The sequence below is a fragment of the Passer domesticus genome, chromosome 23 (genome assembly GCF_036417665.1).
Source record: "Passer domesticus isolate bPasDom1 chromosome 23, bPasDom1.hap1, whole genome shotgun sequence".
NCBI lineage: Eukaryota > Metazoa > Chordata > Aves > Passeriformes > Passeridae > Passer > Passer domesticus.
Window position 1 is genome coordinate 5,170,605 of NC_087496.1, and position 21,171 is coordinate 5,191,775.

Here is a 21,171-nt window from a genome sequence, read left to right on the forward strand (position 1 = left end):
CCCAGGAGCTCTCTCCCATCCAGAGGAGCATCCCTCTCCTCCTGCCTGCCCCAGGGTCATTTGGTGCAGGACATGATGGTGAAATTTGTTTTAACCCCAAGGCCAGTCCCTCTGAGGAGAGCTCGAGCTTTATTCCCCACCTGGAAGTGGGGATGAGTCCCAGCCATGGGGAAATACAGAGGAAAAACAGATCTTCCAGCTCTCCTGGAAGTGACTTCTTTGCACAGGTGAGGTGGCTGTGCCCAAGCTCATGGACAGACAAAACCATCAGCAGGACAAAAACAAATCCCAGCAGTTTTCACTCACACCTTTGGGGTGACAACAGGGAATATTTTTGTTTCAGGGGACAGAAAAGTGCAAAGCTCAGGACACTGCAGGTTTTTAGTGTAAAAACTTACATAAGTTTATTGAACTGATCCAAACCAATGACCTATTTTGGCCTGAATTCCACCACTAAGTCTGCGAGCAAACCAAAGGCAAATTGTGGGAGCGGGAGGTTTATCCCCTGGGAGAGAAACCAGAATAAAAAACCAGATGGACTTACAGTTCTTCTTCTTCGAAATTACATATGGATGCAACATTAACAGGGAGCAAGAACAGATCTTCATGTTTAAATTATATTTGAAGTTTCCAGGAACTGCAGAAAAGCAATCACAGAGGCAAAGGCTCGAGATGGCTGAAGCCCCTCTAACGTTGCTCTGGGGAAGGCGTCTCTCTGCTGCCTACAAAAATGCCACATCCAAACGAGGGAGGCACAGCTGCCAGGAATACATATTTTAGCCTCTGGGCTGCTTTAAGCACCTCATTTGCATTCTCAAATCTTGCAGAGGAACAGAACCTACAGGATCTCACTGCCAAGAGAGGAGGCAGAGCTGCTGCTCCTCTGTTGGACTCCAGACCCGAGCAGGAGAGGGCACAGGGAGAGCCTGTCCCCAGCAGCACGTCCTCCAAGCCACCAGGGTCACACCTGCCACCAGCATGCTTGCAGCTCCCAAAAAACGAGGCTACAAATCCCAGCCAGCACCCCGTGCATATTCATAACTTCGATCTGCCTGGAACATCTGGCCAAAACCACGGCTATTGAACAGGAACATCTCCAAAACCACACAGCACAGCCTCAAACTCGGCACAGGAGCCGTGGGACACTTTGGTATACAGCTGTCACCCAAGTCCTCGTGGAGCAGGTGCTGTGCCCGCTGTGCAGGCTGCCCGTGGCAAACTTTGATGCATGAACTAGCAGGAGAAACACAACAAAAGCAGCCCTCAGGTAGGACACCAGCCAGGGAAGCTTGCACATCCATTTTGTTTTCTCAAGCGGATGTGACAGAGCCAGGGACCTTCAGCTGAAGAGGGCACACGCTGGCAATGCCTGGACACAGCCCCTCCTGACATGGCAGAGGGTTAAATCAAACCTCCTGCCACATCTGCACCCAAACCTCCTCCCCCGTCAGAACCTTCTCCTCTCTCCCCAAGACATGGTCCCCTGGTGGGTGGCACACACACAAGACCCTTCCCCACAAGGTTCCGTGGTTTGGGGTATTTTGCCACATCCTTATGTGCTGTTTGGTCCCCATTCCCACAGCTGATCATCTGCACACACAAACTCTCTCTGGTTTTGGGGGTGAGTCCTTCTCCTTGGGAAGCCAACCAAGACTTTTGGTTTCTACCCCACGACTGCTCCACTATCTGCACACAAGGTGCCTTGAGAAAAACCTTCTCCTGGAGAAGTGGCAGGGTGGTGATTCCATACCTGAACAGACCAGGGGAGCAGGTTTGGGTGTCAGCACCAAATCCCCAGCACCTGTTAACCCTCTGTGTTCTCTTTTTCCATCTTCCAGTTGCCACCAGGTCTGTCACAAATGAAAGCAGGATTTACTGCCAGTTCTGAGCTGGTGACAGCACCGATCCCTCTGTGGACAGCCCAATTTTTAGTGGACAAACAATCTTAAAAGCACATACTTGGCCCTTCTTTATCAACCCATTCCACTCTTTAATGGCCTTTGTTTATTCCCTTCTCTGAAACCCAGACTCTTAATTGTGCTGAGGAAGTTGGTCAGGAGTTACAGCATCTCACTAACAGCAGGTACAATGCCATAAATACACCCACAGAGGCAATTACTGCTCTGGGGAATTGGGTCAGAGACACTTTTGCATCCCCACAGGTCGCTTGCCTCAGACTCTGCAGCCACTCAGGGATAACTTACACTGGAGGTCAAGGGCTGAAATAGGCTTCTAATATTAAACAACCATATCTTCATAAAACTTTGCTTTATAACAAAATATCTTATTAACCACAACTTTTCCTATTGGTAGGTATGTATATATCATACAGAAGTGTTGGCTTAAGGGTTCTGCTATCAGGCAGCAAATTATTTTCGCTGCCCAAATGGAAAATACATCTTCAGTAAAGCTCTAGCTTATAAAAGCATCATTTTATGTTATACTGCCACTATCTCCCTGCTGTTTAGTTTACAGGTACCACGGATCTATGGGAAATCTATGCTACCTGTGGAAAATCTCACTCCCTTCCCTATTGCTCATCTCAATGGGGCCAAGAAATTGCTATTTTTGGCAGGGGGATGAGGCACAAATTAGTAACTTGTTTTAAATCCTCCCATTTTAACCCTTGCTTTGGATAAGGAACTAATCCCCTCTGAACAATCCCCAAATCCTAAACCTGAAGACTATGAGATAATAATACTTTGTTCCCTCCCCAATGATCCCACCCCACAATCCAGGTAAAATGTGAAGAGAAATACACAACTCCAAGAATACCAAAGGAGCTCGGTGATGCGGGAAAAAGCATCCTGGGAAAGAAAGTGCACGTGGGGATAAAGGGAGCATTTCAAAATGAAGGTCAGGAGTTCATGTGTAACTAGAGCCCTCGCTGCACAGCTCCAAAAAACTGCTGAGCAGCTGCTTGTAACCAGGAAATGGGGAAAGTCTTGAACTTGGAGAGGGGAAGACACGGGAAAGCGAAACAAGAGAGAGGAAAAGGAAGGAGGATTTCACTGACCAGGCAGGGGAATCTGCTCTGCAGTAGAAAACAGGGACTACGTGAAGCAGCAGCACGCGATGCCTACGAGGGGCGCGTGGGGGAAGCCAAGAGAGAGAGAGTGAAACCTGCTGAACTCCAAGCTGAGTCCAGCTGCTTCCAGTGAAACCTGCTGAACTCCAAGGTGAGTCCAGCTGCTTTCTTTGAGTGAAACCTGCTGAACTCCCAAGCTGAGTCCAGCTGCTTCCAGTGAAACTGCTGAACACCCAAGCTGAGTCCAGCTGCTTCCAGTGAAACCTGAACACCCAAGGTGAGTCCAGCTGCTTCCAGTGAAACCTGCTGAACTCTCAAGGTGGTCCAGCTGCTTTGTTTGAAACCTGCTGAACTCCCAAGCTGAGTCCAGCTGCTTTGTCCCTCCTTTTCCAGAGGCTGATCCGAGCCAACACATCCTCCGAGTTCGGACCCTACGCAGGGACCCGGGCAAAGTGCTAGGTTTGAACTGGTGCAACAGCAACGAACACAAACTTCAACTTGACTCTTCCTCTCTCCCAGGAGAGGAATTTTAGCCATTCCACTTGCAGCACCCACTGGTACAAGGTGAAGTGCACGGAGGATCTCTTCAGCATCAGGATGGACAACAGGGGAAGCTGCTCTTCAACCCCTTGTTGACCTGTTGTTCTAAAAGCCCTTCCAATGCAGCGCTCATCCACCACCTCCCAAAATTCACTTTCCAACACACCCTTTATCCCCACAGGCTGCAGGCACCGTGTGAGATGGGTACAGCAGCCAAAACCTCTTTTTTCCCCCCAAAATCAGGTGGATATAGAGCGTGCACTTTGAAAAGAAAGTTTCTTTCTGGGAAGTTCTTTTTCGTTCCCCCACGTTGTGCACTCACAGAAAGCAAACCAGTGGAGTGAAGTGGATGCACTAAAGTACCTGAGCTCTGAATCAAGCAGAATACTGATGGAGATCTTTCCTGTGAACTCGAGCACAACAAAAGGTTGAGACAGCACCAAGCTGCAAGAAAATACTACAGCAAGCTCGAGCCACAGTTGGATAGCTAGGCCAAAGGGAGATCTGGTGGAGCAAAACACCAAAAAAATTCAGGAAAAGAAAACAACAGGTCAAATTCTGCACCGAGCTGTCTCCTCCCTTATGGACCCTGGCATTGTTTAGCTTGAACAACTGACCATTCATGCCAAATCACGAGTATACCGGAGCATCAAAGGAAACATCAAGGTATTGCCCACACTGAAACACACGTCCTGAAGTCAATTGTCACCTCAAGGTCACCTGCAGTGGATGGTGGGCATGGTTCTCAGATCAGGGCACTTCCTCCGCGCTAAGAAATTACCTGCTACAGAAACACAACCAAACCTCAACCAACCAACTGAAATAAAAACCTTGCAAAAAACTCCTCAATGCATGTGTGTGGGTGTGTGGGGGCGTGTGGGTGTGGGCAAAAAGGCTATTTCATTCTGGGCTCCACGTAAATTTTATCCCCATCCCGGATGCCGTAGGAATGCAGCGCCCGCGAGCTGTATTTCATCTCCTCGGGACCAAAAGGAGCTTCCTGGTCCAAGTAGAAGAGCAGCATGTTGCTTGTTGACAGCTGCACCACAGTTTTTAAGTGCTTCTTCAGCTCTGCCACAGTCTGGTCGAGGCGGATGGACATCTCCTCCACCTTGTCCTGGAAGTGAACCTCCACCTTGGCGCTGCTCTGAGGCCGCAGATCCACCACCGCCAAGGGCTCCAGCTTCCCGTACTTGGTGACCAGCTCGTGATACCTGGAAAATTCAAGTTAGAATGGTCAGTTGTACAGCCAGGGCCCATTTCCCAGGTCTGAGTGTTCTCCACATGAGACAACACTGACCCTGATTCCAGCCAAAAGCCCCAGAAAGCCCAAGCACTCCAGTCACTTTGTCCCCAGGCTGTAGCGTGTTACTGACATGAGCCCAGTGTCTCTCTAGGGAAAAGTGTCTTGTAGAGGAAGGTAAAATTACCACCAGCCTGAGATGTTCGAGCTGACTGGTCTCAAAACAGCTTCCTGACAACACAGTTTGGGCTCCTACAGTTTCAGAAATCCCAGCCGTGGCTGCAGTGGGATTTGGAAGAAAGAGAGGACGCTGTGCTCACAACTCTACGCCTCCTGCTGCAGTGAAAACACCTCACTGAAGAGTGCCAGAACCAAGGCAGTGCTCACAAAAAGGACACAGCCTTCAGTTTAGATTCCCAGTATCTATGGCCTCACGACTTAACTGATCATCAGACATTCCTGCTGTTTTCCCAAAGGCCAGCTAGGTCCCAAATCTTACACTCCACTGAGCACAGGATCATCAAGATCACCAAAACAAGGTGAGCTGCTGCACAGTTTGAGAGCTGATAACAAACAGGGCACTTCATGCCAGCTGATCCTTCACACCTGCTCTAAAACAAGATGGGAATTTTACTAGCAAAGGCACACACTCCACTTGTCACCTTGTCCTTGCAGCCAAGTTCTCGGAGTGCTCTTCCCAAGGTCCCTGCAGTGGAAAGTCTGTGTCACCCCCGCCCCCCTGGTATCGCTCCCATCGGGCCAGGCTGGATCTCCCTGCCTGGCTGGGAAAGAGGAGGAATGGCAGCACAGAACACAATGGGACTGGGATGACAAAGGCTGAGAGCTGCTGAGCACAGGTAACGTTTCAGAGCCCCGGCACAGAAAGCCCTTTGTGTTCCCGATCCCAGGCGGAGCTGAGCGCGGTGTCCCAGCCCCCGGGGCAGCCATGGGATCTGGCAGGCTGTGTGACCCCAGGGAGCCCTGCTGGAGGCAGGAACGCTCCTGGAGAACAGCAGCCCCTCTGTGTGCTGGGCACTGAGGTAAGGGCCACAAGGCACTAGGGTTTCCCCAGTCCCACGGACACCAGCAGAGCGTCCACAGGCGGGATGGTGCCCTGCTCTCACAGACACCAGGGTGGTGGGAGCAGCCCTGTTTACCTGGGAAAGCCATTAGTGCTGAGAGAAAACAACACTCCCCACGTTTAACCCACCTGCAGGCAGAGCAAATGCCAGCCAATGTGCCAGCAGTGGGGAGGGCTTCTCTTTCTCTGGAAGGATTTGCCAGCAGCAGCATCAGACAGGAAAGAGGGAGAGGGGAACCCACCTCTTGCTGCTCCAACCCCTCAGGCCCCTTTGGGACATCCCTTTAACTCTCAGCATCTCTGCTGCTGCAGACCAGCAACAACTTCTGGGCCAGCCACAATTACTGTCATGATTCATGCACCAAGAGTACACTGGGCTGGCGGTGGGGAGAGGATGAAGAGGGGGACAAATTTCAGACAAGCTGAGAGAGAGAACCACCATGAAAGAGCCATGATTATCCAAATATATGCTGTAAATATGTGAAGGGTCAAGCAATGCTGTCTGAAATTTTCTTGTGTTGAGGGTGGGCAGAATGAGCTTTGCAAAGAAAGAATGTGAAAGAATGTGAGCTGCAAAGAAAGTGGGGAGTGTGAGTGACTGGCTCAAATCAATCAGGACCAAGGCAGATTGGTACATGGATATTTTGGACCCCAATAATAGGCACCCTGGAGACTTTTCTAATCGCCCCTTGCAGCCTGGCAGACGCTGAGGCTGCTGAAGACCTGAGCCTGGCTGAAAGTGTCTGTGATACTCTGCAGATAAACAGTGGAGCAGACAAGCAGAGGGCTCATTAAAACCCCCCAGACACGAGGACGTCACTCCACAAGACAGCCAATATTGGATTGTGCTCCCTGTAACCACGACATCCACTGAGATAAATTGTTCCTTCCATTTCCCTGCCTGCCTGATCCCTTCCAGCTGCAGACAGCAATGCAGCAGGCAAGGGGGTTCTGGTGACAGAGCTTATCACAGGCTGCACCTTGCCAGTCTGGAGGGGGGCTGCTCCCACTGGCAAGTTCTCCCTGCTCAAGTTGTTCTCCCTCTGCTCCAGGCAGCACTGCAATGCAGATGTCAGACCCCAGCCACAACATGTGTGTCCTGATTAGTTTCTAATTGCAAACCACTTTTGGAGCCACCACACCAGATTTGGGAGTGAGGAAGGGGAAGCTTTAGCAACAAACAGACCCAAAATCCCTCTGCAAGGAATGCCAGCTCTCCCTTTGGACAAGGGATGCTGGTTGTGGGTCCAGGAACTGCAACCCAGCGTTGGGGACACTGAGCCATCTGCAGCCTCACTAGAAAAGAGTCTGTTCTGTCCTCCAGGACAGAACAACCATCCCTGGTAGCTGCAGAAATCTCTTGGAAATGCTGCACAGATGAAGGGATTTGGACAAAGAGGCCATTGACCATGAGAAAGGCAGTACCAGTGTTTAAAGGGTAAGAAATCTGAGGGGGGGGGGTAATTTTTCTAGCAGAAAGCTGGCACGTTGGTCAAAATCAGCCTGGTTTTCTAGGATGGGTGAGATGTCAGTGATCTTTTACATGAGATCCCACCTGCAAACCAATCCCAGTGGTGTCTGGTGATGTGCAACTCACAGCCTGCTCCCAAAATCCATGTCCTAGGCATCATGGGTGCCTAAAGCTGCACCCCACTGTGTCCTTCCCAGCAATATATGGATCACTGACATTCTGTCACCACCAAACACAAGAAATATGAAATGTTATGGAAATTAATCCCCTTTGGGAGCAGCACCATGAGCTCACAGTCCCACCTCCCCTTCCCCATCCTCTCTCCTGCATTCTCTGTCTCTGCTGTTATCCCTTCCAATATTTCCTTCCATTTTTACGCTTCAAGACCCTCTAAAAATTGCAAGTCAGGACTTGTCCTCAGGAAAAGGACCAGCTGTCTTGTCTCCCTGACTGCATGAGTGCTCTCTGACTCTGAACTGACCCCAGCATGCTTTTAACAAATATTATAATCACTGACCCTATTAACATTCACACAAAATGCCATGCCCTCATTGCCCATTCCAGCCTTCCCACCCCCTTACTGGCTTGGCAAGTCACATATTCAGTGCTTTAGAAAAACAAGAGGCATTTTAGATGAGAGTTAAGCAGAGGAAAACACTGAGCAGATGCCATTTGCACCTCTGTCATCCATGCCAGGCCATACCTGTCACCTTCAGTGTGTCCCTACCTCTGTCTGTGCCCTCAGAGTCACACACACACTCCTGTCCTACCTTTTTTCAATTAAAAAAAAGGATAATAAAGCTTTGCTGTCCAAAGGCACGTGAGGGTTTAGGGCAGAGGGCAGGTAAAGGCAGTGGTCTGATGCTCCATGATCCCTCCTCAGCCCATTAGAAGCAGTAAGTGGATGCTGGCACAAAAAAGATCCAGACTGAACAGCATCTGTCCAAGTTCATTAGTTTACCAAGATGAACGGATCATTGGATGTACTTTTTTGGCAAAGAAAACCCATCAGACTTGTGATTTGCAGGCCTGAAAGTGAGGGGACAGCTTCCCATTGCCAGGCACATTGCACACACCAGATGGTGCAGAGGATTAGATGCCCTGGCCTGGCAGTGCACAGCACGACGTGTCCTGGCTTTGGGCACTCCCAAACACAGGTGGGTTATGAGGGGAGCTGAGGGAGAGGCCAGGAAACAATGAAGGTCATGAACTGAATAGTCCTGTTGTTTCATGGCACTTGACACACTTCAAAGACCAAATCTGACTCAGGAGTGACCCCACATGTCACCAGACAACAAGAACACAACAATTTCAGCCTAAACAGATTGAAGGAGACAGGAGGAAGGTGAGGGATGTTTTTTTCATGGAACAACTGACACATATTTCCCATCACCTGGCCAGTCACCACCCTTCTGTCCCTGCTGTGCCCTGCAGGACAGAGAACTCCTACCTGAAGGGGACCTCCTCCTCGGGGAACTCCATGTAATAGCGGATGAAGAAGCGCTCCGAGTCCTCCCGCTCGCCGTCGGCCACGATGCTGCCGTTGAGCTTGGTGATGGATGGCAACCTGCAGGCACACACCAAGAGCCACAGTCAGCCAGGAGGGGGGCCCAGAGAGGCTGGCACGTCCAAGTGCCTCAGCTTTAACACCATGGCAATTCCTGCCAGGAAGCTCAGGCCTCGATCCCTTTGAGAGAGCGGGAATGTTCCATGTAATTTTCAAGAGCATCCAAAATTAGGCATTTTCATTTCACTACATGTGCACAGGTTTGTAGGAGCATCACCAAATCCCCTGAGAAGCAGAGCAGATTTAAGATTTTCACTTCTCTGACTTTTCCACCAAAGAAGCTCCCATCTTTCTGCATTCACACAGAACTCCATCTCCCACCAACCTCTTCCTCTGATGAGCTGCTCCCACCCAACAAACCAAGCTTCAATCTTTCTGCACTCGCACAGAACTTCATCTCCTGCCAGCTTCTTCCTCTGATCACCTCCTGCCAGCCCTTTTTGCCTTGTCATGCTTCTGCTGAGCAGAACAAACCATCAGACCTGGCTATTAGCAGCTTCCTGCGTTCCTCGGTGGTGTAAGACTGCAGCAGAGGAATTCCCAGCAATTTCACTTCCTCGAGCTTCGGGAAAGAATTTAGCTTGTCAATGTCTTCCCAGCAATGCAGACCTGCTCAGGAGGAAAGATTTGTGTTAACAAACACAGAAAACACACCATGGATCCAAGATAATCAGACACAGCCAAAGAACATATGTGACAGGAGAGTGTCACTGCTGCTCCTTTGAGAAGTTGGCTTTTTGCTCACAATGTGCTGCTAAAAAAAATCGACATTTGCTTACAAGAGAGAGAAGCTGAAATTTTCGTGCTGTTTCCAAGTGTAGAAGGATGCTCTCCATGGCTTTTTATGGACCACTCAGCCTTTGGCCTCACTGCTGGGGACTGACCAGCATCAGTGATGTTGTGTCTATAAAGGGATGCTGCCCTCAGAGTGTTGAAGCCACCAGCACTTCTTTCATTCCAGGCATCACTAAACAGCCATCAAATTGCTTTACCTCACATACACAACCACCTTGGGTCCCATTTCTGCTCACAACCCAGTGGTGAAACAGTCCCAGAAGCCATCCAGCCATTTAATGAAAAAGGTTTTAACTCGTTTTCAGCCCCCTCAAGACCTGACATTTGGGATAACAAAGCAAGCAGGGAGGGCAAAATAAAACAAAGCTGAGGATTGAGCACAGCAGAGCCACGCTTCTGTGGTGAGATCAACACAACTCATCTTGGAGTCCTCGCCTGCCAGAACTGCAGCAGCTTTCTTTAAAACCCCCAAAAAAGTTTTAACAAGCTCCTTGGGATTCCTATTTGACTTCCAGCTCCCAAAACATCAAAATGCAAGACAGAGCCCACACTTCTTAAGCACCTGGCATCAAAACTGCAAAACTGCTTACCAGAAGAGCACTTGTTCCTCGGTGAGACAGTGCTTTCAAATGCAGCTTAACAGGCTTTTCCTCCTCTAGTTAAGCTTTTATTACAGGGATTCCTTGATGCTTACATTGTAGGGCATGTTAATAAAGTCCCTTCTACCTGCCTGACACTTCAGCAGCACTTGCACAGCATATAAAGCTGTAAAGAACAAAAGCTGCTGGTGCATGAAGCACTCCTGCAGATGAATTCCTGGTGTATGTGTCATACACAAACACATCACAGCCCCCACGAGCTGCCCTGCAGCTCCTTCTCTGCCAGCACAGGGTGCTCTTCCCAATATTCCAACTGCTCATTCTCTTTCTGGAGCGTTGGCTGAAAATTCTCTGGGGCTGGAGTGTAAAAGCAGCTGCCAGCATCACTTGTGAGGCTGTAATGACTGAGCACAGATTCTGCTGGGGGATGCCTGATCCACACTGCACACCTGCACATGCCCTCATTTTACCCGAGATAAAACAGGGAATAAAGGGAAAATGGGATTCTTTCATCCCCTCCACTGCCAGACATTTATTTATCCTTCCCCAGCCAGGAGTACCTGAGGCAGGGATGGGAAACAGAGGGAAACTACCAACATAAAAAACCTTCCCAGCTCATTTTGATTAACTGGTCCACACTGCTCTGACTCATCCTTTGATAATGACTGACTACCCAAAGCAGCAGGAAAATCCCACAGATGGGCAAGTTCATTGCTTGTCATCCATGCAGAGGAGAGACTCTGACAGCGCAACAAAACCCATCCCAGCTTCCAGGCTCTCACCTGACTTGTGCAAGTTGATGGATCTTAGGTTGGGGAAAAGCCTTGCCAGGGAATCTTCTGACTCTTCAATGGTGGTGAGGTTGTTGTTAGCCAGGATAAGTGTGTCCAGTGATGGAAACATAATTCCCAACTTTCGAATTTCAGTCCAGTCTTGAAGATTATTGTCAGTTATGTGGAGTAGCTTGAGAGACTGACAGCAAACTGGAGAACAAGACACTGTTTCGTAGTCATTAAGGCACAGGAAGAGTTCCTCCAAGCTGCACAGGGCAGAAAGGATCACATCACCAATTTTATTTTATTTTAACACAACTTTCTGTAACAGCTCTGAGAACCTCAGTGCAGAGCAGGCCTTTGAGCACTCCACATAGAATATTTCATCTGTGCTCCCATCCATATTTTCAGAGATTAAAAAAACCTTTTTAGTGCTCCCTGAGTCTTTGCCAGTATTGTGTAACAGATTGGTTGGGGTTGTCTTCTGCTTCTGTGCCCAACAAGCCACCAACCCAGCTCCAACAGTGACTGGGACCTGCTGCCAGTGCTCTCAGCTTAATTTAAAATTAAGGGGTTTTGATACAACGCTGATGAGGATTTTTTCCCCACATCACTGCCAAAGATTCCCATTAAAGAAAGAATAGATCCCAATAAAGAAAGAACAGGTCCCACTAAGTTTCAGACAACTGAACTCTCACAATCCCAGAGAATGGTATGTTGGCCATGCAGGACATTCTGCTGTCACCATCTCTGCTCACAAAGCCACACAAAGAGGGATCTGTCATCAAAATGAAGCCACTGAGGACACCCATGGGAGCACAATGCCAAGGTGGCCCGTGACCAAACCACAGAAATCAACACAGAAAAACAGGATGAAATATTCCTTGACAAGTGGCCAGACCCTCAGAGGTACGTCCCATTTAACAGGAATGTCCTGCACCATTCACTGCACAGTGACTCAGAGGGAAGCGTGACCCTCCTACATTTTTGGGGTCACTACCCATCTCTGGTATTTAGGTTTGGAGGAAGAGAAGGCCTGGGCTTTGCAGCACCACCCAGGTTTGGTTTTTAGGACAATGTGAAGCACTCACCTGGAGTTCCCAAACTCCCAAAGGCAAACATCCCTTTTTCTCTACTGATGTTTGCATCCTCACAGCCCCCTCACCCCTCACCACACGACCCCATAACCCAGCCTTGACCTGAGTGCAGCAAACCCCAGATTCCCAGGCTTACTCAGGTAATTCCTGCAGGATGGTGTGCACTGTTTCCCAGGAAGCTTTGCTGTTGTTGAGCACAAGTTTGCGGACGCCAGCGAAAGACCCAGCGCAACTTCTCTCTAAAACGGACAAACTGAGAGGGTTGGAACTCAGGTTTAGAAACTCCAGGTGGGGGACGTTGGACACAATTTTACTGACCTAAGTGGGGAGCGAAGAAAAAAAAAACAACAGAAAGAAAGAAATGTGTATCAGGCAGTAATCAGACCTCTGGCAATAATCTCTCACCTCCTAAAAGGGGCCCTGTGGAATCATCACAAAGCAGAGATATAGGGACAAACATAGGGATATCTACCTGTAATTCATACTGCAGCCATTCCTGATCTAGATGGATTGGTTAATTGCTCATTCTCCTCAAGAGTTCATTTAATTACACTCCAGGAGCAGCTTGATAAGAGAAAGGCAGTCTCTTGGGAGAGGTCATAAATCCACCTCAAGGCTGAGCAGCTGCACGTTCCAGAGCCAGCCTTGCTCACAGGGGGCCATGGACACTTTTCCTGCCACCACGGCCAGCACTGAGCACTTGTTCAGCTCCCCACTGCTCCCACAGAGCTCAGCCAATCCCCAATCCCCTCCTTGACTGGGGAACTGAGTGGGAAGGGCTTCCAACACCAGCAGGCATCAATGCAGAAAATAATTGTGAGCCAGAGAAGAGCTGGCTGGAGAGCTCCACTCCACAAAGCTCTGGGATGGGCACACCATGGCACACAGAGGTCCATAAATGGCAAAGGGGGATTGTCTCATGAACTCAAGTGTGTAGTGAGTCTGCCTCACTCCACGCCTCCTTCAGGTGATGTCATGGTTTGGGTGCTGCACCTCAGGAATTAAGAAGGCAAACTGGATGACATCAGTCCAGCAAAAAGGATTTAGGAAAAAATGGTTTATGATGGATGATTGGAAGAAGGGTATTTTTTTCAGTATTATACTAAAATAAGGAAAGAAGGCATCTTCTTAGTGGGTATGAAAAGCTGTTGTATGAGGAACAGTGAGGATGCTCCTCCTGCCTGCTGAGAACAGGGCAGGCAGAAATTGGCTGAAATTACAGCACAGGAGACTTAAATTACACAGTTTGGACTATGAGGTTATTAGCTAAGCATGGGAACAGGCTACCAGGGATCTGGAATCCCCAGCACGGGCAGGTTTTAGGGGTGGGGAGATATTTATCTGCTGTGGATGGGCTGTGAAAACCTAATCCTGGCTCAGAGGAAGGGGCCAGCACACACAGGAGCCTTTCAGTTCCAGGGCAGCCTGAGGAGACCGAACACAGAGCAGGGTGTGAGATGTGCAGCTTGTGAGGGACCAGTGCATGACCAGGTATGAGGTCAGCCCCACTGGGCTGGACACTGCAAACACTGCATTCCCCCCTGCTTAAAGACATGACAATCTGATGGCACAAAAACCCATGATATCCTGGTTTTTTTCCCACATATTTTCAACAATAAACACTAACATAAAAGGACAGCATAATCCAGTGAGGATCTTAATGACACTTGAATGGATTGAGATTGTTTCACTCCTCTTACATTGCATTTATTGAGCGTTATTTCACCCAAGCACTTCAAAGGATTTTACAACAGCATTTAGCATTAATTAATGAGGCTGCAGAAATACCCTTTGTGGTAAATATTATTAAATCTGCTCTGCAGATAAGGCAGCAAATGTGGAGAGGGAATAAATACCTTGCACCTTATCACAGTGGCAAAGCTGGGAATCAACTGCCACTCTGTTAAAAACTAAACTGCTCACTAACTTCTTGGTGCTAGAAATGCCAGTTCCAGTGCTTTGCATGATGAAATAAAATAAAAATACAGATTTTTCACCCACAGGCCAAGACTGAAAGTCACAAGGTCCAGGAGTGAAGTGCCACACTGGATTAATTTCATCACATGTATTGCTCAGTTGCTGTCAAAGTAAATAAACATCACCTTCAGAGATGAGAAAGGAGCCACAAAAATGGAACTCTCATCAATGCAACGCATTTGCAGTCAGTAATAGCTGTGAAAGGTACCCAGTGAGGTGCCCATCACCATTTTACCTCGTGCCAGTCTTCCAGTTTGTTGTCAGAGAGGTCGAGCTCAAAGACGTGGGCGCAGAAGGCGGCGATCTCGTTCTCGTCCCCGGCACAGGTGATGCCACAGCTGTTGAGCACCAGCACACTGGGCAGGTTCAGGCGGTCTGGCACAGGGAAAAACACAAGCTGCCTCTGCTCAGCACTGCCCTGGAGTCACAGAGCCCAGCCCCAAACACGGATGTTGCAGCCAGCAGGAGAAACCCACCAGTCATGTCGGAATTGACACCGATTTCAGGTTAAACACGGATTTTGTACTGACACCATCCTGAAGCTTGGTTGTAAACACGAAGTACCACTCCTATCAGTGCCCTTCAGTTCTTCCATGTGTTTCTGTGTATTTCAGGCCTGTCCTTTGTCATTTATGGCTTGTCTCCTATCAGTCCTTGCACAGCTTCTGCTCTTCCCCAGCAGCTGCTGCTGCAGATAGGACACAGGCCTAGGGGAGTGTCAGCTGCACAGTCAGACTCCCTTATCCTCTTGCCCTGAGCCCACCTGGGCCTAGTAACAGCCAGGAGGTATTTAAACATTTCTTAGGAGGTATTTAAACATTTCTTGGGAGGTATTTAAACATTTCTTAGGAGGTATTTAAACATTTCCTTTCTAAGCTTTCCCTTCCCAAGGTTCAATGTAGAGCATTCAGCATTCATTCAAAAATGGTCTCTGCTCTGCCTTTCCATTTCTGCTTTGGTTTTGCTCCAGCTCTTCCTCAGACAGGTAAATGTACTCAAAGCATCAAGTAAGAACTTGGACCTCAATCCCAGCCTGCTGTGCTAAGGCTAAACCATGAGAAAAATCTGGAGGTTTGTAATAGGAAACAATTTCCACCACGTTGAGGCAAGGCAAGCCATCAGTCTTACACCCCTTCATGTACAACATGATTCCCACCTCTCTGGAGCAGGAAAATCCATTAAAATCTAACCACAAGCTTTTTCCTAAATAGGTGGCCCCTTTTCTCCTTAACACTTGACAGCTGTGAGCCAGAAAGAGATTCTAGCAGCAAACAATTACCTGCAGTCATCTGGGTTTCCAAGTTTTCTGGCTCAGAAGTGTTTGGTTTCTTTAAAGGACAGTGTGGCACTTTGGGAATTACTAATGCAGCACTTGTAAGTCAGGTTTCAGTCACGTTTTAAGACGTGGCCTCTTTTCAGCACCCCAACAGCTCAGGTGAGCAGGAGAGAGGTAAATTTACCTGCAGAGAGGACACTGACTGAACATTCCATCAGGCCATTTTTCTGTTCTTGTTCATTTTCAGTGCTGCATCCTCAGCTGAACTCAGGCCCTTTTTTCTCCTCTGTCAAACCCAGTTATTGGAAACTTCATCCAGCTGATTTCCATGGCTATTTTCCCCTTTGGGGCTGGTTATGACACAAATTGACCTGATGGAAGTTTGGATCACTCCTACAGATGATGATGGGCAGGATGTGTGACACAAAGAAGGGGCAGCTCTGATGGGATCAATGTGAATCTCAGTCCCACCCGCACAAACCAAGAATTAAATGCCAACATCAGAGCGTGAGGGAAGACTAAAAGGTGTCACATGGATCTAGTTCAGAGGAGATGGTGACACAGATTCTGCAGTCTGGGAGGCTCAAGGACATCCACGAGCAGCACAGAGCTTCAGACACACATCTGGCTAAATTCCCTGCAGGCAGCAAGGTCAGGAGCACAGGAGAGGGGAATTCTCCACTAGGTCACAAAGCATTTGGTGCCTCGAGAAGACAAAGTACACTGCAAGTTCAACTGAGGCACTTGGCACAAAAGCAGAGATTCAACAACTCATCACTCTGCCTGAAATATGTCCCCTTCTGTGTGCACTGAGCTCCTGTCCCTGCAGGCATCAAAGCAACCTGGTGGCATGGGAACCAACCCCAAATTTAGATATTTTATGTATTTTTAAGCCACCTCTGCCAAAATCTGTTGCTGCAGCCAGTAATAAAATACTATCAGTGGTCTGAAGGAAAGTTGAACCCTCAAAACACAGACTGCACAGGCCTTAGGTCCATCTTCCCCTCACAGGGATGGAACTTGGTGATCTTGAAGGTCCCTTTCAACCCAAATTATTCTATTTTGTTCTATTCTCTAATTCTGATTCTGTCATGCTGTAGAGAAATTTGGATTTTTAAAACAAACAGTTCAGTCACTTTCTCCCTTTGTCGGATTCCAGTCTCAACTCTCCAATAAAAAACACATTGTGATGGTTCTTTTTCTGGGCAATCCAAGGTGATTCCTCTTTCAGCTGATTCCTCCCAGCACCCCCCAGATGCTCAGAAAATCAGAATTTACCTTTCATGGGTGAGCCCTGTGGAGTGGCTGGGACGTGCACCCCCATGCCGGGCCCACGGCGGTAGGGGAAGTTCTCAGGGCTGTATTTCTCACACAGAACTTGCATGAAACTCCTTCCACTGGGCTGGTCCATGCTCCCTTCTTGGACTTCTGGTTAAAGAAGAGAAAAATAGAACATATGAGCAGTCAGTAAGTTATATTCACTTCTAATAGTGGTGCTTGAGAGCACGGGGGAAGCAAGCAGATGGGTCACAGGTTTTATTTCTGAGCTCCAGATCTGACAGGTCCTATTTCAAATTCAAGATTAAAGCAAAACATTACTTGAAAAGAACACAAAGGCAGAAGATTTGGTGCTGTACAGACACAGCATTACAGGCCAAGCTCAAGACCTCCTTACCCCAGGTGCTCTTCCAGGACAATTCCAGGCTGCAGGAGGTGACTTCTGTACCTGTCCCTTCTGCCCTCCCACGAGGACTGTGAGAAACCCACAGCTCCTCTCAAACACCTCTCCAGGGCAGCCAGGAGGGGAAGGAGCAACCAGCTGTTTGTGAGCAGGAGATTGCTCCAACAGCTGTCTGCCAACCTCCCCTTTCTGCTGTGTCACCAAACACCGTCTGGCCAGGCCGAAAGGCAATTCCTGCCAACTCCACTCTGCAGCTGCCTAATGCAGCTGGGAGATAATAACTGTGCCCTTCGTATCTGGGCATGGCACAGAGCAGCACAGGAAGGAGGCCTGGCCTGGAGCTGCCTGGAGAGATACTGAGAGTCAGCTGGGAGTGTTTTTGGCACCAGGATCCCCCATGGCCAGTGGGACCTAGCCTCTGTCTCTGCCCTGTGTCCCTGTGCACGCTCTGAACCTGGCATTTGATGGGTTTGGAAGGCAAAACAAAGCAGAGCTTGGCTCATGAATGAAGAGATTGCTGGTTGCAGAGGTCTCCTAGGCCTGCTACCCATCACAGCATCACAATCCTGAACGCGCAGGAATGTGCAGGTGTCCAACACTGCACAATTAGTCATAGGGCAGCTTTTCCACTAATTACTGCAAAATCACATTTTAAAAACTCAGACTTGGGCCACACATTCATTGCAAGCCATGTTGCTAATCTTGAATTAAAATTTCTTTTCCCTAGACTTGTTACAGGCAAGGATATAAAGGTAGGTATGAAATTCTAAACCAAAGTGATTTCACTAAGGCTCCCTTTGCTGAGAATCACCTGCTTAACAATTTCCACTTCACTTCTTCATGACCAGACTACCTCAAACCCACCAACCAAAAGGATTTGAGTACAATAAGCAGCATCTGACTGAAGCATGTCATCATTTTCATATTCTATATGAAGTTTAAATGTCACAAATAGGGACTTACAGGATTAGTCTTTAAAAAAACCAAAAAAAACCCAACTTTTATCTCTCAACAGCTTGGTTGATTCATAGCTCAAACTTGACTCATGTCACTACTCTATCTAGCATCAAGAAATAAATCCTCAAACTGGAGTTTGATAGGAACAAGGTGTTTAGTCTTAGGCTAAACCAAGGCTTTAGGCTGAAAGTTCCAGAGTGCTTTGGGAGCTCAGCTCCATCCACAGACTGACACTTCCAAACACCCATTCAGACCTCCTGCTCTGGAAACTCTGGAACTCCCCTGTGCACAAAGCCCTCTGTCCTTTCACATGGCTTTTCCATCTGCTCCATCCCTCTTTGTCTGCTGAACAAACATCAGCTGGAAATTCCACAGGAGAAACTCACCTTAGAGGTAAAAAAAAGGCGTTTTCAGCTGCAGAGTGAGAGCAATCCAGAAGTGAGAAGAAAAACAACTGACATTTACATCCAACAGCTTTGAACCCCCAACATTTTCTTCCTCGAGCTCTACTTTTGAAAAGCAGTGCCACTGTGAGATGACAAAAATGCTGTGGAGTGGGGCAGTCACCTTTCCCAGCTCCCCTCCCCTGGGACTCCAGGCAATCATCTGTGGCTTCTCTGAGTCCCCACAATTGCCTGGCAGCAGGATGTGCAGAGGGAATGACAGGTTCCAGGGGAATGCTGGCAGCACAAGGTGACCTGCAAGGTGCACGTTTCCCTGCTGACAGCACCAGGGACAATTCAGGGCTCAAAATAACTCTGGGTTTTCTAAATGACAGCACGAGGCACTTGGGCTTTAGAGTGGCAACAAAGAGCCTTTGTTGTCACGTTTAAGTGCTCTGCTACAGGGCTGTGACCCCAGTGAGGAAGGACAAGAATCCCAGAATGGTTTGGGTTGGAAGGGACATTAAAAATCATCTCGTTCCAACAACTTCCACTGTCCCAGGGTGCTCCCAGCCCCATCCAGCCTGGCCTTGGACACTCCCAGGGATCCACGGGCAGCCACAGCTGCTCTGGGCACCCTGTGCCAGGGCCTGCCACCCTCACAAGGAGGAATTTCACCCCAATATCCAGCCTAAAGCCACCCTCTGACACTTTGAAGCCATTGCCCCCTGTCCTGTCACTCAAGGCCCTTGGGAATAGCCCCTCTCCATCTGTCTCCCTGCAAGCACTGGGAAGTGACCCTGAGCTCACCCCAAACCTTCTCCTCTCAGGTAAACAACCCCAGCTCTCCCAGCAGAGCTGCTCCACTCCTCTGACCCCCTGGACTCTCCCCAGCAGCTCCACATCCTTCCTGTGCTGGGATTCCCTGGCTGGAAGCAGCACTGGGAAGGCTCTGGGAAGAGTCTGACCCTGCCTTGAGATTGAGTCCAGGGAAACCCAGTGTGCTGCTGCAGCTGATGGTGAAGAGAGAACTCTGAAACCAGCATGGGAAACATTCCCAAGTGATGGATGAAGAGAGAACTCTGGAACCAGCATGGGAAACATTCCCAAGTGATGGATGAAGAGAGAACACTGGAACCAGCATGGGAAACATTCCCAAGTGATGGATGAAGAGAGAACACTGGAACCAGCATGGGAAACATTCCCAGCTGATGGGTGAGGGAGAACTCTGAAACCAACATGGAAAATATTCCCAGTTGATGGTGAAGGGAGAACACTGAAACAAACAGGGAAAACATTCCCAGCTGATGGGTGAACGGAGAACTCTGAAACCAGCACGGAAAACATTCCCAGCTGATGGATGAAAAAAGAACACTGGAACCAGCATGGAAAACATTCCCAGCTGATGGGAGAAGGGAAAACACTGAAACAAACAGGGAAAACATTCCCAGATGTTGGGTGAAAGAACACTGAAACCAGCACGGAAAACATTCCCAGCTGATGGGTGAAAGGAGAACTCTGAAACCAACATGGAAAACATTCCCAGCTGATGGGTGAAAAGGAGAACACTGAAACCAGCACGGAAAACGTTTCCATGCCCTGAGCTTTCCAGGAGAAGAGACCCTTCAGGAGAATGACCTCGTTAATGGCACGCTAACGCCATTCCAGCGGCACTCAGAGGCCTCGGGGGCACATCCCGCACCGGCACACAGCAAACCCCTCCCGGTGTGTGAGCCGGGATGGACTGCACCAACACCGCCTGCAGGGAGCTGCCACACCGACCCCCCGAGACGTGATTCGGGCAGATTATTTCTGAGATGCTTTCTGTGGGGCAGAGGAGGGAACCACGGAAGCTTTGGGCTGGCAGGGGCCGTGCAGTCCCCCCTCCTCTGGGCAGGGAGATCCCAGCGGGATTTCCCAGGGATTGTGTCAGCCCGGCAGGACGAGCCAGCCGCTGTGAACCTGTCACCGCCGCACCACGGAGCGCAGCAGGGCTGCTTGCTCTCCATGCCAGCACTGCGCTGAGCAGCCCCAGAGCCCGCGGGGACACCCGGACTGTCCCCTGTGCCGCTGTGCCGCTGTCCCGCGGCAGCGACCACTCCCCGCTGCAAACCCCCGTCCGTGCGGGGCACCAGAGCCCGCAGCCGCCTCCTTCCCGCGCCGAGGCCGCTGCCCGCCCCTCACATCCCTGTCGCTGTCGCTGTCGCTGTCCCCCACACGGCCTGGGCCGGCCCCGGCTGACAGCGGCCTCCCGCACGGCGCGGCGGGCGGGGCGGGGCCCGGGCGGCGCCGGGGGTGCCCGGGCGGTGCCGGGGGTGCCGCTGTCGCCGCTGCCGCCCTTCCCCGCGGTCCCCGCCGCCCCCGGCCCCGCTCACCCAGGCCCGCTGTCGCCTGTCCCGCATCGACCCGGAAGCAGCTCCCGCGCGTCACGTGGCGCCGCGCGCCGTCACGTGGCGCGGCGCGCCCCCCGTTGCCGCGGAGACGGCGACGCCGGTGACGTCACCCGTGTCACCGAGCGGGGGATTCCTCGGGACGCGGCGGGAGGAGCGGTGGCAGCGCACCGGGAACGGCACCCCGACCCTCCGGAGGCACCTCGGGACTGCTGCGGACAGCGCTGGGCCCCTCAGAGCAGCGGGGACAGGAGGGTGACAGAGAGGAAGGACGGGAGCATCCCCCTGGCAGCGGACTGGGGCTGTTCAGGGT

At 49.9% G+C, this 21,171-nt stretch overlaps 1 protein-coding gene across 8 annotated transcripts; it reads right to left on the reverse strand.

The window, feature by feature from the left end:
- Nucleotides 1-378: 378 nt before the first annotated feature.
- Nucleotides 379-20,923, reverse strand: TBCEL (tubulin folding cofactor E like). 8 transcript variants are annotated; one of them, XR_010350248.1, is made up of 10 exons: nucleotides 20,844-20,923; nucleotides 16,726-16,875; nucleotides 14,407-14,546; nucleotides 12,331-12,512; nucleotides 11,107-11,363; nucleotides 9,413-9,539; nucleotides 8,814-8,930; nucleotides 3,332-4,782; nucleotides 3,252-3,292; nucleotides 379-3,164 (listed from the first exon to the last, which is right to left on the reverse strand). XR_010350248.1 is itself a non-coding variant. In XM_064397570.1 (8 exons), exons 2-8 carry the CDS (start codon nucleotides 16,856-16,858, stop codon nucleotides 4,464-4,466), a joined length of 1,275 nt encoding a protein of 424 aa, XP_064253640.1. In that variant the 5' UTR covers nucleotides 16,859-16,875; nucleotides 20,844-20,923; the 3' UTR covers nucleotides 379-4,463. The 8 variants fall into 8 exon arrangements, 3 of the variants coding, with proteins under 3 accessions (XP_064253640.1, XP_064253642.1, XP_064253641.1); XR_010350247.1 differs by having other exon boundaries at nucleotides 3,210-3,292; XR_010350246.1 differs by having other exon boundaries at nucleotides 379-3,292.
- Between the last annotated feature and the right edge of the window lie 248 nt (nucleotides 20,924-21,171).

Excerpts from the sequence above, each read along its gene's own strand:
- TBCEL (XM_064397570.1), bottom strand. The coding sequence starts at position 16,858 with ATGGACCAGCCCAGTGGAAGGAGTTTCATGCAAGTTCTGTGTGAGAAA. Across the intron at positions 11,364-12,330 it reads ATCCTGCAGGAATTACCTGA|CTTGGAGGAACTCTTCCTGT; the intron begins GTAAGCCTGGGA and ends TGCCCTGTGCAG. Across the intron at positions 8,931-9,412 it reads AGGAAGCTGCTAATAGCCAG|GTTGCCATCCATCACCAAGC; the intron begins GTCTGATGGTTT and ends GTGTGCCTGCAG.